Below are 14,536 nucleotides of genomic sequence, written 5' to 3'. Positions count from 1 at the left end.
TCGCATTCATCGTCGTTTTGTCCTACTTTGTTGTGCTGTAGTCTACTGACAAAGTTAATAGGCAAAAATAGACAACTTCAACTTTCAACTTTATTTATCCTTCAAAAGGATATCCTTCAACGCCAAGCCATCAAAGCCCTCTCAAGCGCTGCTGAATGGGCAAGCCGGTGGCTGTGGGTGAAGAGGAAAGATGCCTGGGCCCCAAAATAGCACCTGTGTAGCAGAAGGGTTAAAGCAGAGGGGGGCACATCTGGGACGCCTCTGAAACGCTCCGCGCCTGATGGAAACACAAGCACTGACTACAGTGGCCAACACAAGCACTGACTGGAGTTGCCGCGATCAGCTCCGGCCGCCGCATAGCCGCGCTGCAGACCTGTAAGCTTGGCGCTTCGGTGCGTGCGGTGGAAAAAAATCCAAAAGCGTTATATGTTTCCTGAGAAACAGAAACTTGCGTGTCAGGTTTCACAGACACTCACATATAGTCGGTGGAGCTCAAAGGTTGTATTGGCTCAAAGGCTACATCCACTCTTCTCTCTTTAAAGACGCTCTTTAGAGGGTACACCTGGTCATTCGAGCACGAGAAAGGTAAGAAAAGAACCTCTTTTTACATCTAACCTAGGGATACTTGGCTAAATGTTCCGTCTTTCTAACGGATCACGGTCCAAGGAAGGGTTTAAGACAGTCTGCATTCATAATTCAGATGCTACCATGCGGTGCGTAGAGAAAAATTGACATCTGTGTTCATGGAATGTATTGCTTTTGATCCGATAAGATTAAATATTAGTTAAGTTCATGTTGCATGTGTATGTCCAAACTTCTCAATAAACTAGTAGTCCAAAATGTAATGTTAATGTAATGTAAATGTAATATTAAGTTTTCATGAATTTTCTTTTAACCATGGGCTTGCTTTTGCGTATACATTTTCTTTGTCTTCCGCTTTTATTGTAGGCTAATTTGCAAGCTAAGAACTGAAGTTCAAACAAGTATGATGGGGTTGGGGAGGGTTCATGTGAAATCACTCCAAGCTTTTGATCAAACTTGACCTCCCTGTATGATGCCTGGCTAAGCTACAAAGAAGCAAGCTACACAAGTTCCATCCACACCTATTGCTATATTTTGAAGAGAAATACTTATACTACAATAAATAGGAGACATTGCCTTTCTTGCATAGAGCTGCTCATTGTTCCAATGCGTCTCTAAGTTCCGACAGCACTGCTCAACAATGTGTCTCTTGTGTTCTCCTGCACGATGTCTCTCTCCCATTCACCTCTCCTCCCCCTCTCTTCCCTGGACACCAGTCATGGCCGTCCAGCATCAAATCACCACGGTGACCACTGGCCGCAGCACGGGGGCATGGAGCACAGGAATGTGTGACTGCTGTTCTGACATCGGTGTCTGTAAGTCACCTAACCTACACTGCACACCATATCACTACACACAATGCTAACTGACGCCTCTTTCTTCTCTCCTGTGCCAAATATGACTTTTTCACATTTAAACTTGAGTAACACATCTGTATCTTTAATGGGATTTCAGACACCAATAAAAAGATAATATTAGGCCAATGTCAAGTAACACATAACACCAATGACTAGTGTAATGGAGTCATTAGTATGATAATGTGACTACCTAAAGATTTAATAAAAATAATGAAAAGAAAGAGAATCATAACTTTTTCTCACAAAGCACATAGCGACCTTGACCAAACAGCAGTCAGACCCACCCACCAGTCACACCTTTACATTTCAAGTTCAAGGTTTGTAACAAGCGCAGGCCTATTGGAAACCTTGGTCCAGCCTAAGTTGTACGGTTCTCCCTCTCCGTTTCTTTGAATGTCGTATCTATAATAGATGTTGTAAGTATGTTTGGCTTCCTGTGCAGTCCAAAGAGATAGTCGACGACTGTGTGTTCGCATTTGTTAAGAGCTTTCCGGAAAAGAGAGACAACAGAGGCAGATGGAGAGAAATCAATGCTGTGGTCACAACCACTCCACATGTACATTAGCGGTGAGGTTTCGGGGCGGGAGAAAGAGAGAGACCATTAAAGTCAATCAGGAAATTAATCGCAGCCTCTTAAGTAAAACCATCCATATCATGCCTCAACGCTAAAAGGGAGTCAGATGGCTGAGCGGTTAGGGAATTGGACTAGTAATCTGAAGGTTGCCAGATCAATTTCCGGCCATGCCAAATGCCATTGTGTCCTTGGGCAAGGCACTTCACCCTATTTGCCACTGGGGGAATGTTCCTGTACTTACTGTAAGTCGCTCTGGAGCAGTGACTAAATGACTAAATGTAATTGTAAATGTAACAAGCATAACCCCTTCCACCAGGTTGCTGCGCCTATTGGTGTTTTCCATGCATGCAGTGTCAGACTGCTTCGCAGCATGGCTGGTGTTGTTGCCTGCCTATGCTGGACCCCTGTACCTGTTTCGGCATCTCCTGCTGCCTGCGCAAGTCCATCCGAGAACGCCATGGCATCGAGGTAACCACGGAGCCTAGAAATTCAACCGTCATTTTCTACATTCACTGTTTGCATGTCACTGTGTGTCGTTGGGATTGTGACACCGGGGAAGACGTCACACACCCCAGTGTTCACTCTGACTCCAAGCCAACCATAATGTTAACCGTTAGAGCAAGGAGGTGCTCGGACCATTTTTACAACTTTTTTATGATTCGTTCCTCATTATTCAGTCATGACACAACATTTGTAGTATTTTCTACGATAAGTTCTAAAGTGACGTGAATATAGTGGGAATCGGAAGCTCCCTTCTGTGGAAAGTCTAAAAGTAATGGAAGAGGAACAAGTTAATTCCACTAGTATCAGAGGACAATGCTGACCTGTATACTACTGGCAGTAAGCATGCGTCTCCTCATTTGTTTATGAAAATGTTGTTTAAACAAACATGTGGGGCTACTACTAAGAAGCAAATTGGAAGATAGCAATTACATTTAACTAGATAGACATAACCTTTGTACTGGAAGGCATTTTATTCCCTCTAAGCCATTGGCACACAAATGTAAGCACCATACACGAGTTTCAGAATGTCTCCCCAAAACAAGACCCATTGTAAACGTTTACTGTAAGCAGTGAGGTACTTCTGGCATCAGGATGTTGTGTCTGTGTAGAATGGGCTGGAGAGTTACTTAAGGATGAGATTAGATAAAAACAGAACAAAATACGTTCATCCAGTAGTACAGTAATTGACTTGATTTGATGATATCCCATTTGAACAAGTTACTGGATACTCTCAGTGTTAAATCAAACCCAAGCCAAACCACGTATCATTTTGCCCTCTTACTTTTTCTAATTCCATTCGCTTATCTTTTATCCTCCTCTCTGCCTTAACCTTGAAATACTCATGTAACCTCATGTAAGCTCATCTCTCTCTCTCTCTCTCTCTCTCTCTCTCTGTCTCTATCTCTCTCTCTCTCTCTCTCTCTCTCTCTCTCTCTCTCTCTCTCTCTCTCTCTCTCTCTCTCTCTCTCTCTCTCTCTCTCTATCTCTCTCTCTCTCTCTCTCTCTCCCTCCCTCTCTCTCTCTCTCTCTCTCTCTCTCTCTCTCTCTCTCTCTCTGTCTCTCTCTCTGTCTCTCTCTCTGTCGCTCTGTATCTCTCTCTCCACAGGGCTCATGTATGGGTGACTGCTGTAATGTGTTATGGTGCTACCCCTGCACATGGTGCCAGATGTCCAGAGAGGTCAAGCTGCGTGCCGGCCAAGGGGGCACCACCACAGTGATCACCCAGCAGATCATGCATGGCTAAGTGTCCTTCCACCACCAAACAGCTCGTCTCCCTAAATCTGCTATCACAACAGCCATAGTCATAGATTGGAGTAGGCTTTTTGGCATATCATGCATTTGTTCAAATCCAATGAAACCTTGGGAAGAGCAATTCAGTGAGGGATCCCCACGCCTAGAGGAATTAGCTATTTCTCCTTTCAGTTGAAAGATGAACATAATGAGTTAATCTGCCATAAGTGAATCATAATCATTCCAGTTGTGTTTGCCAAAAATCTAAAGTGTTGCTTTGTTAGGTCAAGTATTCATGGCTTATCAGCTCATGATGTGTGTCTGCTTTCTTAATAAAATCAGTTGCTGTACTGGTAAAGTGGTTCACTCATGTGTTTAATCCTACCCCAACCTGCCATGGTTGTATGCTAATTGACCTTTGGATAGATTGTCACTTACAAGATAACAAGGACATGGGTGTGTTTTATAAACGTAGATAAAAATTGTTACGCGTTATAAACGTTATTAAAATCGAAACACCCACTAACTATTGTGCAAAAATGGGTGGAAACAAAATGTGCTACCTCTTTCTAATGATACCGTTGCAGCTATATGCCATAGCCATGGATATCGGTGCATCACTCAAGGAGTGCTAGCCACAGGAACCATGTTCTTGGATCTGAACTGATACAGAGGTGAATGTTTGTGGTATACAGATAAATGTTTTTATTGCTGGAGGTTCAGTCACGACAATATTAGGTTTCTGGTTCTCTCTTCACGTTGGAGTCCGCTACCTTGGAACTACAAGTCTGGCATTGCTGGGGACTGTGCAAGCAGACGCAGGCAAACTTGAATTATAAACAATGTATTATGTACTGTCAACACTTATGAGCAGGCCTTATTTCAAATGCGTACAACACACACATACACATGTGCCTACCTGCCACTCTTAGCAGTTAGCTGGGTAGAGGCAGTTCGAACCAGCGTCCCGACAGCGCCCAGTCCTTCCAGCTGGACGCCCACCTTACAGAACACCTCCACAGCCTGCTGGGTTCTGGGGAACACACACATACACACACACACACACACACAGAGAACTGAGCGTGACTATTATAACAATGAAGACAAACAGTTTGTGAATGGCATGAGTATTTGTGAATGTTGACCTTTTAACAATGAAAAAATCATTTGTGAGTAAGTGGATAGGTTGTCTACGGTCAATTAAAGCCTGGCCTTTATCAAACAAGGTCTTTATATCTAAAAGCTAAACATACACAGCTAACCTCAAACCATTTCACCTGCCTGTTGACAAAACCAGTGATAAAACAAGGGCAAAAACAACTTCTAGATGAGACTAGAATGAGTCATCAACATGAAAATGCCTGTAGATCTACAATGTAGATGTTCTCTGTTTAAATGTGCAGTTACAACTACAAACAGTGTATTAGCAAACGCCTTTATAAGCAACGCACAGCACAGCACAGTTTTGGGCATGCAACCTTTTGCTCTCCCGTCAAGTGCTCTGAGCAAGTCCAACTGTCAAATTAAAGGGAAAAGGAAACCAGAGGGAAAACAGTTTGCTGAACATTTCTGCCTTCCTTTCTCATGACTCCCCTCCTTCTTTTTTCTTTCTTCACCTAAGACCTCCCCCTCCCCCTCCTATGTTGCTTAATCCAAAACATTCCTCCCTCCTTCCTTCCCTCGGTTTAACTTCCTTCTCCTACGCTTCTCCATCACTGTCTCGGATTTCGGTTTCTAAAACCCTTCCTTACTCTCTCTGTGTCACCTTCCCCAGCCCTTCGGCTGCATGTCCCTTTTTCACACAAACAAGACCTTTGCTCACAACACTCGTTTAGCGTATTTGATGTGGAATATTTTGAGCATGCGCTGCCTCCTCCCTTAACTGTATCCTCCATGTCGTCCCCTCATTTCATACGGTCTGCTGACCTTCCAGGAAGACCAGGAAGACCCACACGCTTCGCCCCCCCCCCCCCCCTCCTCCTTGTTGTCTCACTCACAGCTTGGTGACGTCTGTGGCCTGCTGGCGCAGCAGTTCCATCTGGGAGGAGATGGAGCCATGGCCCTTAAGCTCCTCCCTCTCCTCGTTCCACTGGCCCAGCAGGGCTTCCATGGTGTTCTGGAAGTCTTGCACGACTCCCAGGATTTCCTGGTGTTCCCGATGCTCCTCCTCGTGGGTCAAACGCAGGCGCTCCACCTCGGTCCTGCAGGTCATAGGGGAGGAAATGGTCAGTGTCCTGCGTGTTTTTCGTTTCCTTCACCGGGTTACTTAGTTTAGAATCATTTACCGACAATGTTTGGCGCGTGTGTGAGGGCGCCTGTCACCTTATGACTGCGACCTACGACCTGGGCCCACCTGAGCGCCTTGATGGCATGGAAAGCGGCTGCTCTCTCCTTCTTCCGCTGGGCACAGCTGGGCAGGGCTTCGTCGATGCTGTCGGTCAACCGCGCGCAGCAGTTCTTGTTCTGGTAGGACTCGGGCAGGCAGGTCTCGGACGGGCACCTTGCCAGGCCGCGGTGCCCGGGGCAGTGCTGGTGGGTACAGTAGGCATCGCTCATCTGTCTGTCCTCCAAAACGTCCGAGTCTGCCTCGGCGGGGGGCGGAGCCGAGACAGGGGCCGGGGTCACGGACGAGGACTGGGCTGTGGATGGCGTGGGCGTCTTGAGATCGGAGGTGTCGCTGGTCTGAGCCTCAACCAGGTGCGTAAGCAGGGTCCTCAGGGTCTCCTGGTGGTAGAAGCGGGAAGACCTGGTATATAACGTTCCTTTAGTGAAACACCTCATGCACTTCCAAGAAGTTTTGTGTATTTTATTATTTTAATGTACACCATTTTTCTTCCAGCCCTGTGTATGTATGCACACAACCCCTTCTCCTATCCCTCTTTTTAATCTGCAAGTTCTGAGTTAGGGTTAGGTTTGTGTTGTTAACCTGCAGGGCCTGCACACTGCGATGAATCAGCTCCATCTTCCACTTTACACTGCGGCTCTCTCGCTCTACTCCTCTGCACTCCTCCTATCAGAAGGAAATAAATGATTTAATTTTTTTGGTCAGAGTGTCAAATGTCAGATATCCATTTACGGTTTTGTTTCCTTGTGAAGGGATGAGGATATGCAGAACATGTATCAGTCAAATTCAACAGTACAATGGCATGTCTGTTTAAAATTAAAAGTTTAAACAAAAGCTGATACTGAATTTCTCCAACTGGGAAAGCCATTAGCTTTAACAGAATGAAGAAGCCTTGAGGACTACTAACTCACCTCCAGGTCGTACAGGCAGTGGGCTATTTCTGAAGGAATGAGTCTCTGAGGCAAACTATGGAATTCCTGTTAAGACATTGGCCGAGAAACCATTTTTTTGAAAACAAGTTATAATCTTAGTGCTGGATCTCTTCCTGTTGAATGATATACTATCATTCACACCCCAGTGAGGGGTCAAAGTAACTTAACACATGAACAACCACAAAATAAATTGACACATCCACACACAAGTGTACTCGCACAACCACAAAAACACACACCTCGTACCTACTGAAGATGACTTTGTTTTCCCCTTTAGATCACAGACAAATCCAACCCCTAACCATGAATAACAAGGATGCCCACCATAACAGTAAAAATAACAGTGACAACATTTTTCAAGGTCCAAATTGATTTGTCTTCAAGTCACCCAAAATGTGTACATCTGTAAAAGTCTAAACGTCTCTCCAAAAGCCCTATGGGAGCCAGCTAGTGTGTAAAATCAACTAAAAGGATCATACAACATAAATAATCTTACGGCTACACTTCTTATTCTGCTGCTTCTTCACCTGCAAGTACTTGCTAGAACTTTCCGTGGAGCCCCAAGCGACATCATGTCTGTTTTTCCCTTTAGGTCTCTTGGCTACCGTAAGCCTCCCCTCCTCTGCCTCGTCCTCTTCATCGATGGACAAGAAGAACTCAGAAACTCCGTCCTCCGGTCCTGCCTTTGAGCCGGCGTCCCTGGCATCGTCAAACCTCCCGCTCTGTGCTGCTTCACCCGTCTTGGCGACGCCGCACTCGCCCTCCCCGCCGGCGGGCACCATGTCCTCCAGGGAGGGGCGACTGCTGTGGCAGCTGCCCTTGGGGTTGTTGAGCTGGGTGTCGCTGATGGGGTGGAACTCCATCTTGCTCAGTTCATCCCTGGAGTCTGAGCCAGAGAGGGAAAGGGCCAAGGGCAAAGGTCGAGTTTAAGGTTGAACTTGAAGTTGTTTCCAATGGAAACAACTTGAAACAACTTGTTTCAAATGGAAACAACGACATCTTTAATGATAAATCTTAACGCATCCTCCCCTGCAGGAAGATTGATGTAGGAATGATGTCACGTGACCTGCTCGGCACGGTTCAAAAATGATTTTCTGGTGAACCAGCCGTGACAACCGAAAACTCATATTTTAATTATCAGGAAACGACTGCAATCCTTTTTCTCTGTGACTAGTTATGTGATCATCAATCATTTCTGTCATTCTATCCTTACGACCAAAGTAGAACACCAATGACAACCGTTGGTAGAAAACATGACAAACCAGTGGCACACACAACAGACAATGGCCCAGAATCAGCCCACGATTGTGCACATTTTAACCAAGCTCTAGCTCTGCTGCAAGAGAGATGGTTAAACCCCCACATTTCATGTCCGTTACACAGAAAGAATGTTCACTTTCACTTTCCTTTCTGCCAAAAAACAAAGATACTGGGAGGGGAGGGAAGCCAAGGGAAGGAGAGAGAAAGAGAGAGAGAGAGAGAGAGAGAGAGAGAGAGAGAGAGAGAGAGAGAGAGGGGTATTGATATTTAAGGAATGCTGGACAGGATGACAGAAATTAAGAGGAGAATGTGAGTGAAAGAGAGTTCCCTAAATATTGTTAATGGGTAGCAGAAGTTCAGGCATAAGGAAGCCTTCCAACTCAAATGATTTCTCAGTACTTGGTACACTGATTAGACTGATTAGACTGAGATCTGGGCCATGCTTGACTTACTGCAATCGCAGATGTAGTGTGACGGGATTTGGTTACAAGCTGGTGGAATGGGATATGCTTTCATCCAATCATAAGCAAAAATATCATTCAAGGGAGGAACTAAAATCGTATTAAAATCACGAAATCCGTACCAATCTCACCTGAGTGTACCAGGAGCCCCCCCTCCTGGCTATCTAGAGACACAGCAGATTGCGCCGTGCGGGGATTATTTAGGAGGTCTGTTGAAGCCAATGAGCGGCGAATTCCTAAACTCCAGTGATGCGACTGTTGTCTGAGATAAAACAGATTCACAGATTGACCAACAAACTATAAAAAGTGATAATATTCACGTTTCTCATCATTTCCGTACCGGAGCAAAGATGGAGCTGTGTTTTCTGGCTGATCAAAAGTCGTGTCCAGATCATCGGTTGCCAACGCATTCTCGCTGGCCTGTCGCAACTCCTGCGACAAGAATATAGTGGTGCATTTGGAACTATCCTCCATTCTCTTCATAATTCCTCCGAAACAGATCGGAGGGTTGAACGTGGGACTGGATCTGCAATAGCCCACGTTTTGAATGGATGTGGTTCACGAGACAACAACCATTCAATTCAGCGTTTTCTTGCCATGCACATATTTTTTTAGTTTCCGACTGTGACGTCACAATGAAGATAATAAAGTAAGAACAACTTTACAAGGCATTACGTTTTATAAACCAACGGATGTGCTTGTCCCCCAATAGTGAGAAAATAGTTTCTGATGAGAGAAAGTTACTCTTCCTCCAGGTGGCAGCATTGCCTAAATCTAATCGACACAGTAGGCTACTTATGGGATATGACCGTGATCCCTTACATAACACTTACAGACCTACGTGTCTCTGATAATAAACAATTTATGTATTAAAAAACGAAATAGTTGGCTATCAGAATAAACTCTTTGAAGTAGTTGTACATGCTAAATCCGAATAGTGTTACAAAATATGAAATTAGGCCTACATTATATATAACCGTTGCAAGTTAAATAGGATAAAAATAAAAGGTAGAGTTCTGTTAACTGGAGACAATAACAAGTTTTGAATGAACCTTCTGTGTCTGAAGGCTACGTGATTTACACTTCCTGTGCGCGCTGTCCAAGGTGCTTAGCTGTCACTTTGGTTAACCGACAGATATCCGACGGAGCGCCAAGCTGTTCTATATAGGAAACTACTCTGTGCAAATAACAACTGTTTAAAAATGATGGACTAAAAAGAAATGCATGTATTTCAAGAGGAAGAAAAGCCATACAATCGAGGAGAAAAAGATTAGCCAAGGCTAATTTCCTGTTAGACTTTTATTGGGACAGTCTTCTCACTTTTGTCAGAATTAGGCTACTGTATATTGATGCATTGTTCCAAAAAAACAGGAAGTTGACTGACTTAGTTCTCTCGTGCCTCTGACACATTCAAAACAGTTTCGGAGAGGAACAGACATAGACTCCCAGGGCAATGGATGTTTATAAAGAAGCACTGAATTATCTGGAGTCGTGCAACATCTCCGGTAAGTCACCTGTGTCTGCGCGTGTGAGTGTGTCTGTTGTGGTTGCTTGTCCAACTAGTATTTCTCTGTACATGTTGAAGTGGAGGATGCGGTATATCCTGATCTTGAAGAGGATGTCTTCCATGAAGATTCTTACCTCCATTCACCTCTGCAGTCAGACTGTGTGGATTTACCCGACACACCTGTAAGTCTGATTGAAAGACCCCTCCTCCCCTCCGTCCCCCCTCCCTCTCCTTTCCCACAGAAAATACTCGAAAAGAGTTTAACAAGTCCTCTGTAAAAAAATAAAATAAATGGTTGTCCCACTTCTCACTCTTTTTGACTTTCTTTTTAAACGTCATATTGAAAAGGGTCCATACAAGCCAAGTTGGAACGTTTTGAAATGGCTTTTGCCTTTTTCTGCCTGTTCTGTTTTAGACACTGTGCTCTCCAGAGGCCCTGTTGGAGAGGAGGCTTACCGTCCTGAAGGCTATCCTGGACAGTGAACAGCTTTACCTTAACGAACTGGAGACACTGCTCACGGTAAACACACACACACACACACACACACACACTCACACTCACACACACTCTTGTACCTTGACGCCAAGTTATTTTCCTACAGCCAGTGATGGTTGTACGCAAATCTACCGTCTTATCTACACTCTCAAAATAATTTACTTCTCTCTTGTTATGCCGAAGCATTGGGATTTCTGGAAGTCATATGTAAAGACAGCTTCCTATTCAGCCATTGTCTCCGTTCTAGTCTGTACCCTTGTCTCTGTTTTATTGAGCCTTTTCAAGATATGAAAGGTTGAGTAAATCGTTTATGAGCTAGTCATTTACTCTAAATTAATCATGAACCAAATCCAATTGTGAGAAGTAAACAACAGAGACTTAGAGGATTCATGACTGCTATTTTTGTTCCCTTTAATGGCATGCATAGATGGTTCTGCTTTTGCAAATGTGACCCCAAATAAACCACAAATAACATGCATTTAATATGTGTGTGTTCGTAGCACAATGTGCTAAGTGCTCCGAGCAAGTGTTGGAGTAACTGTTGAAAACAGTTTTACTTTCGAACGCGTGAAATGCCTTTACAGCATTGCAGCCCCTCGTCTTTTTCCTCCAGCCTCACTCCTCTAACCTTCCATCGTCTTCTTCTACTCTTTCATTTCCATCCCTCCCTCTGTCCTTCCCTCCTATTCACTAGCCAATGAAAGCCTTGAAGGCTTCTGCAGGAACTTCTCAACCAGTCCTGTCGAGCCAGCAGGTCCAGACTGTCTTCTATCAAGTACCAGAACTCAGAGACCTGCACAGAGACTTCTACACTGGCCTCAGGTCCAGGCTGGAGGCCGGAATGAGGCCCGGGCCTGGGCCGCAGCCAGACCAGGGAGCTCAAGTAGAACAAAGCCAGATAGAAACATCTGGCTTTGTGGGAGATGAAGCTGGTGGGTCGGAGATGAAGCTGGTGACAGGCCATGGTGGCTTCCAGTTAACTGTTGGGGACCTGTTCCTGAAAATGGTTAGTTCCACTCCTCCAATCCATTATTCCATTGATTATTCCATCCACCTGTCCATCTATCCATCCATCCATTTGTCCCTCCCTCCCTCCCTCCCTCCCTCCCTCCCTCCCTCCCTCCCTCCCTCCCTCCCTCCCTCCCTCCCTCCCTCCCTCCCTCCCTCCCTCCCTCCCTCCCTCCCTCCCTCCCTCCCTCCCTCCCTCCCTCCCTCCCTCCCTCCCTCCCTCCCTCCCTCCCTCCCTCCCTCCCTCCCTCCCTCCCTCCCTCCCTCCCTCCTTCCCTCCCAGGTAAGCCAGCTGCGTGTGTATCGAGGCTTCATAGATAACTATGAGAGTGCTGTGGAGATTGTGAGGAGGTGTACACAAACCAACCAGTGCTTCAGAAAACTGTCACAGGTAAGGTCAAACTACAAACGCAAAAACAAATATCGCTGTGGCAATGTTCCATTAGTTGAAATATGCCCTGTCCACTATCTCAATCCTTTTCTAGAGTATGATGTCATGTAGTGGAGTAGACAAAATTAGGACTCCTTACACCCTTGAAGGTAAGATGAAGGAGTCTTCATTGTAATTGGCTGAGATGGGACACGACCCGCCCACATTGTTGATTGACACTTGTTTTTCTCCCTCCACAGCGCTTCTGTACAAACCTTTGGATCGTATCACCAAGACGACCTTAGTGTTACATGTAAGAGTGAAACGCTTCATTGTCATTTATTAATCCGCTCTGTCCATCCATTCATCCTTTCATCCATCTACCCACCCCCCCCCGACCCACCTGTAACACCTTCATGTTTGGGCTGCTCGCTATGTTCGGGGCTATTTTGTTGTTATGATCAGTGACCTAAGCACTATGAAAAGCTCTCTTGGAAGTCGCTTTGGATAAAAGCGTCTGCTGAATGCATACAATGTAATGTAAATGTAATGTAACACCTACTCTGGGCGCATCTACCACTCTCACTACCCCCCCGCCTCCCTCCCTCCCTCCCTCCCTCCCTCCCTCCCTCCCTCCCTCCCTCCCTCCCTCCCTCCCTCCCTCCCTCCCTCCCTCCCTCCCTCCCTCCCTCCCTCCCTCCCTCCCTCCCTCCCTCCCTCCCTCCCTCCCTCCCTCCCTCCCTCCCTCCCTCCCTCCCTCCCTGTCTAGGACCTGCTGAGCAGCACACCTCCAGACCACCAGGACCACACGGTGCTGCAGGAAGCCCTGAGGCTTTCACGAGGCTTCCTCTCCGGCCTCAACGAGGGCTCACGCTGCAGGCGAGAGGTCACACTCAGCCACGCCATGGTGAGTAGGACACACGCACACACAAGCGTGCTCGGGTGTGCGTTGATGTCGTGTGCATACTGTCCATGCACACACGTGCACGCCCGTACAGACGCGCACACTAACGGCACGTCCTCGATGACAGGCACGCGCACGCACGCAAATACGTGACACATACACTTTCTGAGTCACCAACTGTCATAACCTGGAAGTCTGTGGTATAATACTACGGAAATGACAGCAACCTTTCTCATACACTGCTGTAACAGAGCTATTGAAAGAGGAAGAACATGGTATGTGTGTGTGTGTGCGTGTGCGTAGCGACGCCAGGTGATCCGTGACGGCTTCGTGGTGGATGTGTGTGAGGGAGGGCGTAACCTTCGCCACCTCTTCCTCTACACTGACCTGCTACTGTGTGTGAAGATGAAGGGCGGGGTGACAGGGTGAGTAATAGGCGCCTAAAACCCACCCTTCTTTAATCTAGTGTCAAACACTCAACGAATAATGAATCATTTTCATTTGTTCTTTAAACTTTTATGCGTGTGTGTGTGTGTGTGTGTGTCTGCTGGCTTGTGTGTGCCAGTAAGCAGACCTACTATAGGTTTTGTTGGTACCTGCCCCTGGCTGGTCTGAAACTGCAGTGGGGAACAGAGACTGAGCGATCGGCCGACACACACCTGCGCATACAGACCATCAGAGCAAAGATGTTCCAGTTACGACAAGAGCAACGGCACTCAAACACGGTGTGTGTGTGCGTGTGTACGCATGTGTACGTGTGTACGTATGTGTGTACGTTTGTATGTGTGTATGTGTGCAACGCAATAAGACCCTAATCTGTTGTTGAAGTGTTACAGAAACCTGACTGAGTAAGTCTGTGTGTGTGTGTGTGTCCGTCCACAGGGGCTAGTCAAGGGTTTGACAGCTCGTTGTCTAGAGAAAAGCAAGCGGAAGATGGAGCAGTTGGAACTGATGCTGCTGACGCTCACTCCTGTCCCCCGTCTGGACCTCCACAGCCCCAGTGGCAAGGTGCCAACACACACACACACACACACCACACACACACACACACACGTGATCCAGAACCCGAGGCCTCTCTTTCTCTCTCCAGAGTCATGTCTTCTTGCTGTCCTCCCTGTATGAGCTGGTGGAGTGGAGGGAGGCCATCCTCAAACTCACAGGAGAAGGTGAGAGCTCACCACCTCACACGGAGGGAGGAGTCATGTCAGAGTCCAATCACACACACACACACTGTTTGGAACACTAATGTTGCACGGGATCTCTTTTGTCTTTAAAGGGAAAGCATGTAGAAAACTGGAAGTTCTAATGTGTTTTGTGTAGTAACTTTGGTTTTCCTTTGCCTATCATGCTTGCCAAACAGAAAGGTTTTTTTGTAATAGTGCTTGTAACTAACAGCGTCTGTGTGTATGGTTGTGTGTGTATGTGGTTGTGTGTGCTTGTGTGTGTGTGAGCATGTGTGTGTGTGTGTGTGTGTGTGTGCTTGTGTGTGTGTGTGTGTGTGTGTTCC

At 46.2% G+C, this 14,536-nt stretch overlaps 3 protein-coding genes across 4 annotated transcripts in view; 2 read left to right on the top strand and 1 right to left on the bottom strand.

Moving 5' to 3' along the window:
• Window positions 1-302: 302 nt before the first annotated feature.
• Window positions 303-4,118, top strand: ponzr1 (plac8 onzin related protein 1). Its single transcript, XM_084691696.1, has 4 exons — window positions 303-585; window positions 1,299-1,397; window positions 2,330-2,481; window positions 3,623-4,118. Exons 2-4 carry the CDS (start codon window positions 1,301-1,303, stop codon window positions 3,758-3,760), a joined length of 387 nt encoding a protein of 128 aa, XP_084547822.1. The 5' UTR covers window positions 303-585; window positions 1,299-1,300; the 3' UTR covers window positions 3,761-4,118.
• Window positions 4,119-4,430: 312 nt separating this feature from the next.
• On the bottom strand, window positions 4,431-9,336 carry LOC146222066 (uncharacterized). Of its 2 annotated transcripts, none has more exons than XM_084691120.1 (9): window positions 9,085-9,336; window positions 8,867-9,006; window positions 7,551-7,909; window positions 7,003-7,068; window positions 6,674-6,757; window positions 6,101-6,471; window positions 5,745-5,948; window positions 4,667-4,780; window positions 4,431-4,551 (listed from the first exon to the last, which is right to left on the bottom strand). In XM_084691120.1, the coding sequence occupies exons 1-9, from the start codon at window positions 9,225-9,227 to the stop codon at window positions 4,482-4,484; spliced, it is 1,551 nt and encodes a 516-aa protein (XP_084547246.1). In that variant the 5' UTR covers window positions 9,228-9,336; the 3' UTR covers window positions 4,431-4,481. The 2 variants fall into 2 exon arrangements, with proteins under 2 accessions (XP_084547246.1, XP_084547247.1); XM_084691121.1 differs by having other exon boundaries at window positions 8,876-9,006.
• A 786-nt stretch (window positions 9,337-10,122) lies between these two features.
• The window catches only part of LOC146222065 (active breakpoint cluster region-related protein), a 9,430-nt gene continuing 5,016 nt past the window's right edge, over window positions 10,123-14,536 (top strand). Inside the window, exons 1-12 of the mRNA XM_084691615.1 lie at window positions 10,123-10,249; window positions 10,330-10,433; window positions 10,667-10,771; window positions 11,442-11,753; window positions 12,039-12,146; window positions 12,241-12,295; window positions 12,386-12,438; window positions 12,895-13,032; window positions 13,333-13,454; window positions 13,595-13,754; window positions 13,912-14,037; window positions 14,120-14,195. Of these exons, the coding sequence (XP_084547741.1) occupies window positions 10,198-10,249; window positions 10,330-10,433; window positions 10,667-10,771; window positions 11,442-11,753; window positions 12,039-12,146; window positions 12,241-12,295; window positions 12,386-12,438; window positions 12,895-13,032; window positions 13,333-13,454; window positions 13,595-13,754; window positions 13,912-14,037; window positions 14,120-14,195 (1,411 nt within the window). The 5' untranslated portion in view covers window positions 10,123-10,197. The remainder of the gene's footprint in view (window positions 10,250-10,329; window positions 10,434-10,666; window positions 10,772-11,441; window positions 11,754-12,038; window positions 12,147-12,240; window positions 12,296-12,385; window positions 12,439-12,894; window positions 13,033-13,332; window positions 13,455-13,594; window positions 13,755-13,911; window positions 14,038-14,119; window positions 14,196-14,536) is intronic.

This window comes from Hypomesus nipponensis, chromosome 25 (genome assembly GCF_054491055.1).
Source record: "Hypomesus nipponensis isolate SF chromosome 25, ASM5449105v1, whole genome shotgun sequence".
NCBI classification, from domain to species: Eukaryota; Metazoa; Chordata; class Actinopteri; order Osmeriformes; family Osmeridae; genus Hypomesus; species Hypomesus nipponensis.
The sequence above is the reverse complement of the archived record's forward strand: the minus strand, read 5'-3'. Positions and strand labels throughout refer to the sequence as shown.

Excerpts from the sequence above, each read along its gene's own strand:
- ponzr1 (XM_084691696.1), top strand. The coding sequence starts at position 1,301 with ATGGCCGTCCAGCATCAAATCACCACGGTGACCACTGGCCGCAGCACG. Across the intron at positions 1,398-2,329 it reads CTGTTCTGACATCGGTGTCT|GTTGCTGCGCCTATTGGTGT; the intron begins GTAAGTCACCTA and ends CCCTTCCACCAG. Across the intron at positions 2,482-3,622 it reads GAGAACGCCATGGCATCGAG|GGCTCATGTATGGGTGACTG; the intron begins GTAACCACGGAG and ends CTCTCTCCACAG.
- LOC146222066 (XM_084691120.1), bottom strand. The coding sequence starts at position 9,227 with ATGAAGAGAATGGAGGATAGTTCCAAATGCACCACTATATTCTTGTCG. Across the intron at positions 9,007-9,084 it reads ACAGCTCCATCTTTGCTCCG|ACAACAGTCGCATCACTGGA; the intron begins GTACGGAAATGA and ends GTTTTATCTCAG. Across the intron at positions 7,910-8,866 it reads GGTACACTCAGGTGAGATTG|ACTCCAGGGATGAACTGAGC; the intron begins GTACGGATTTCG and ends TCTCTGGCTCAG.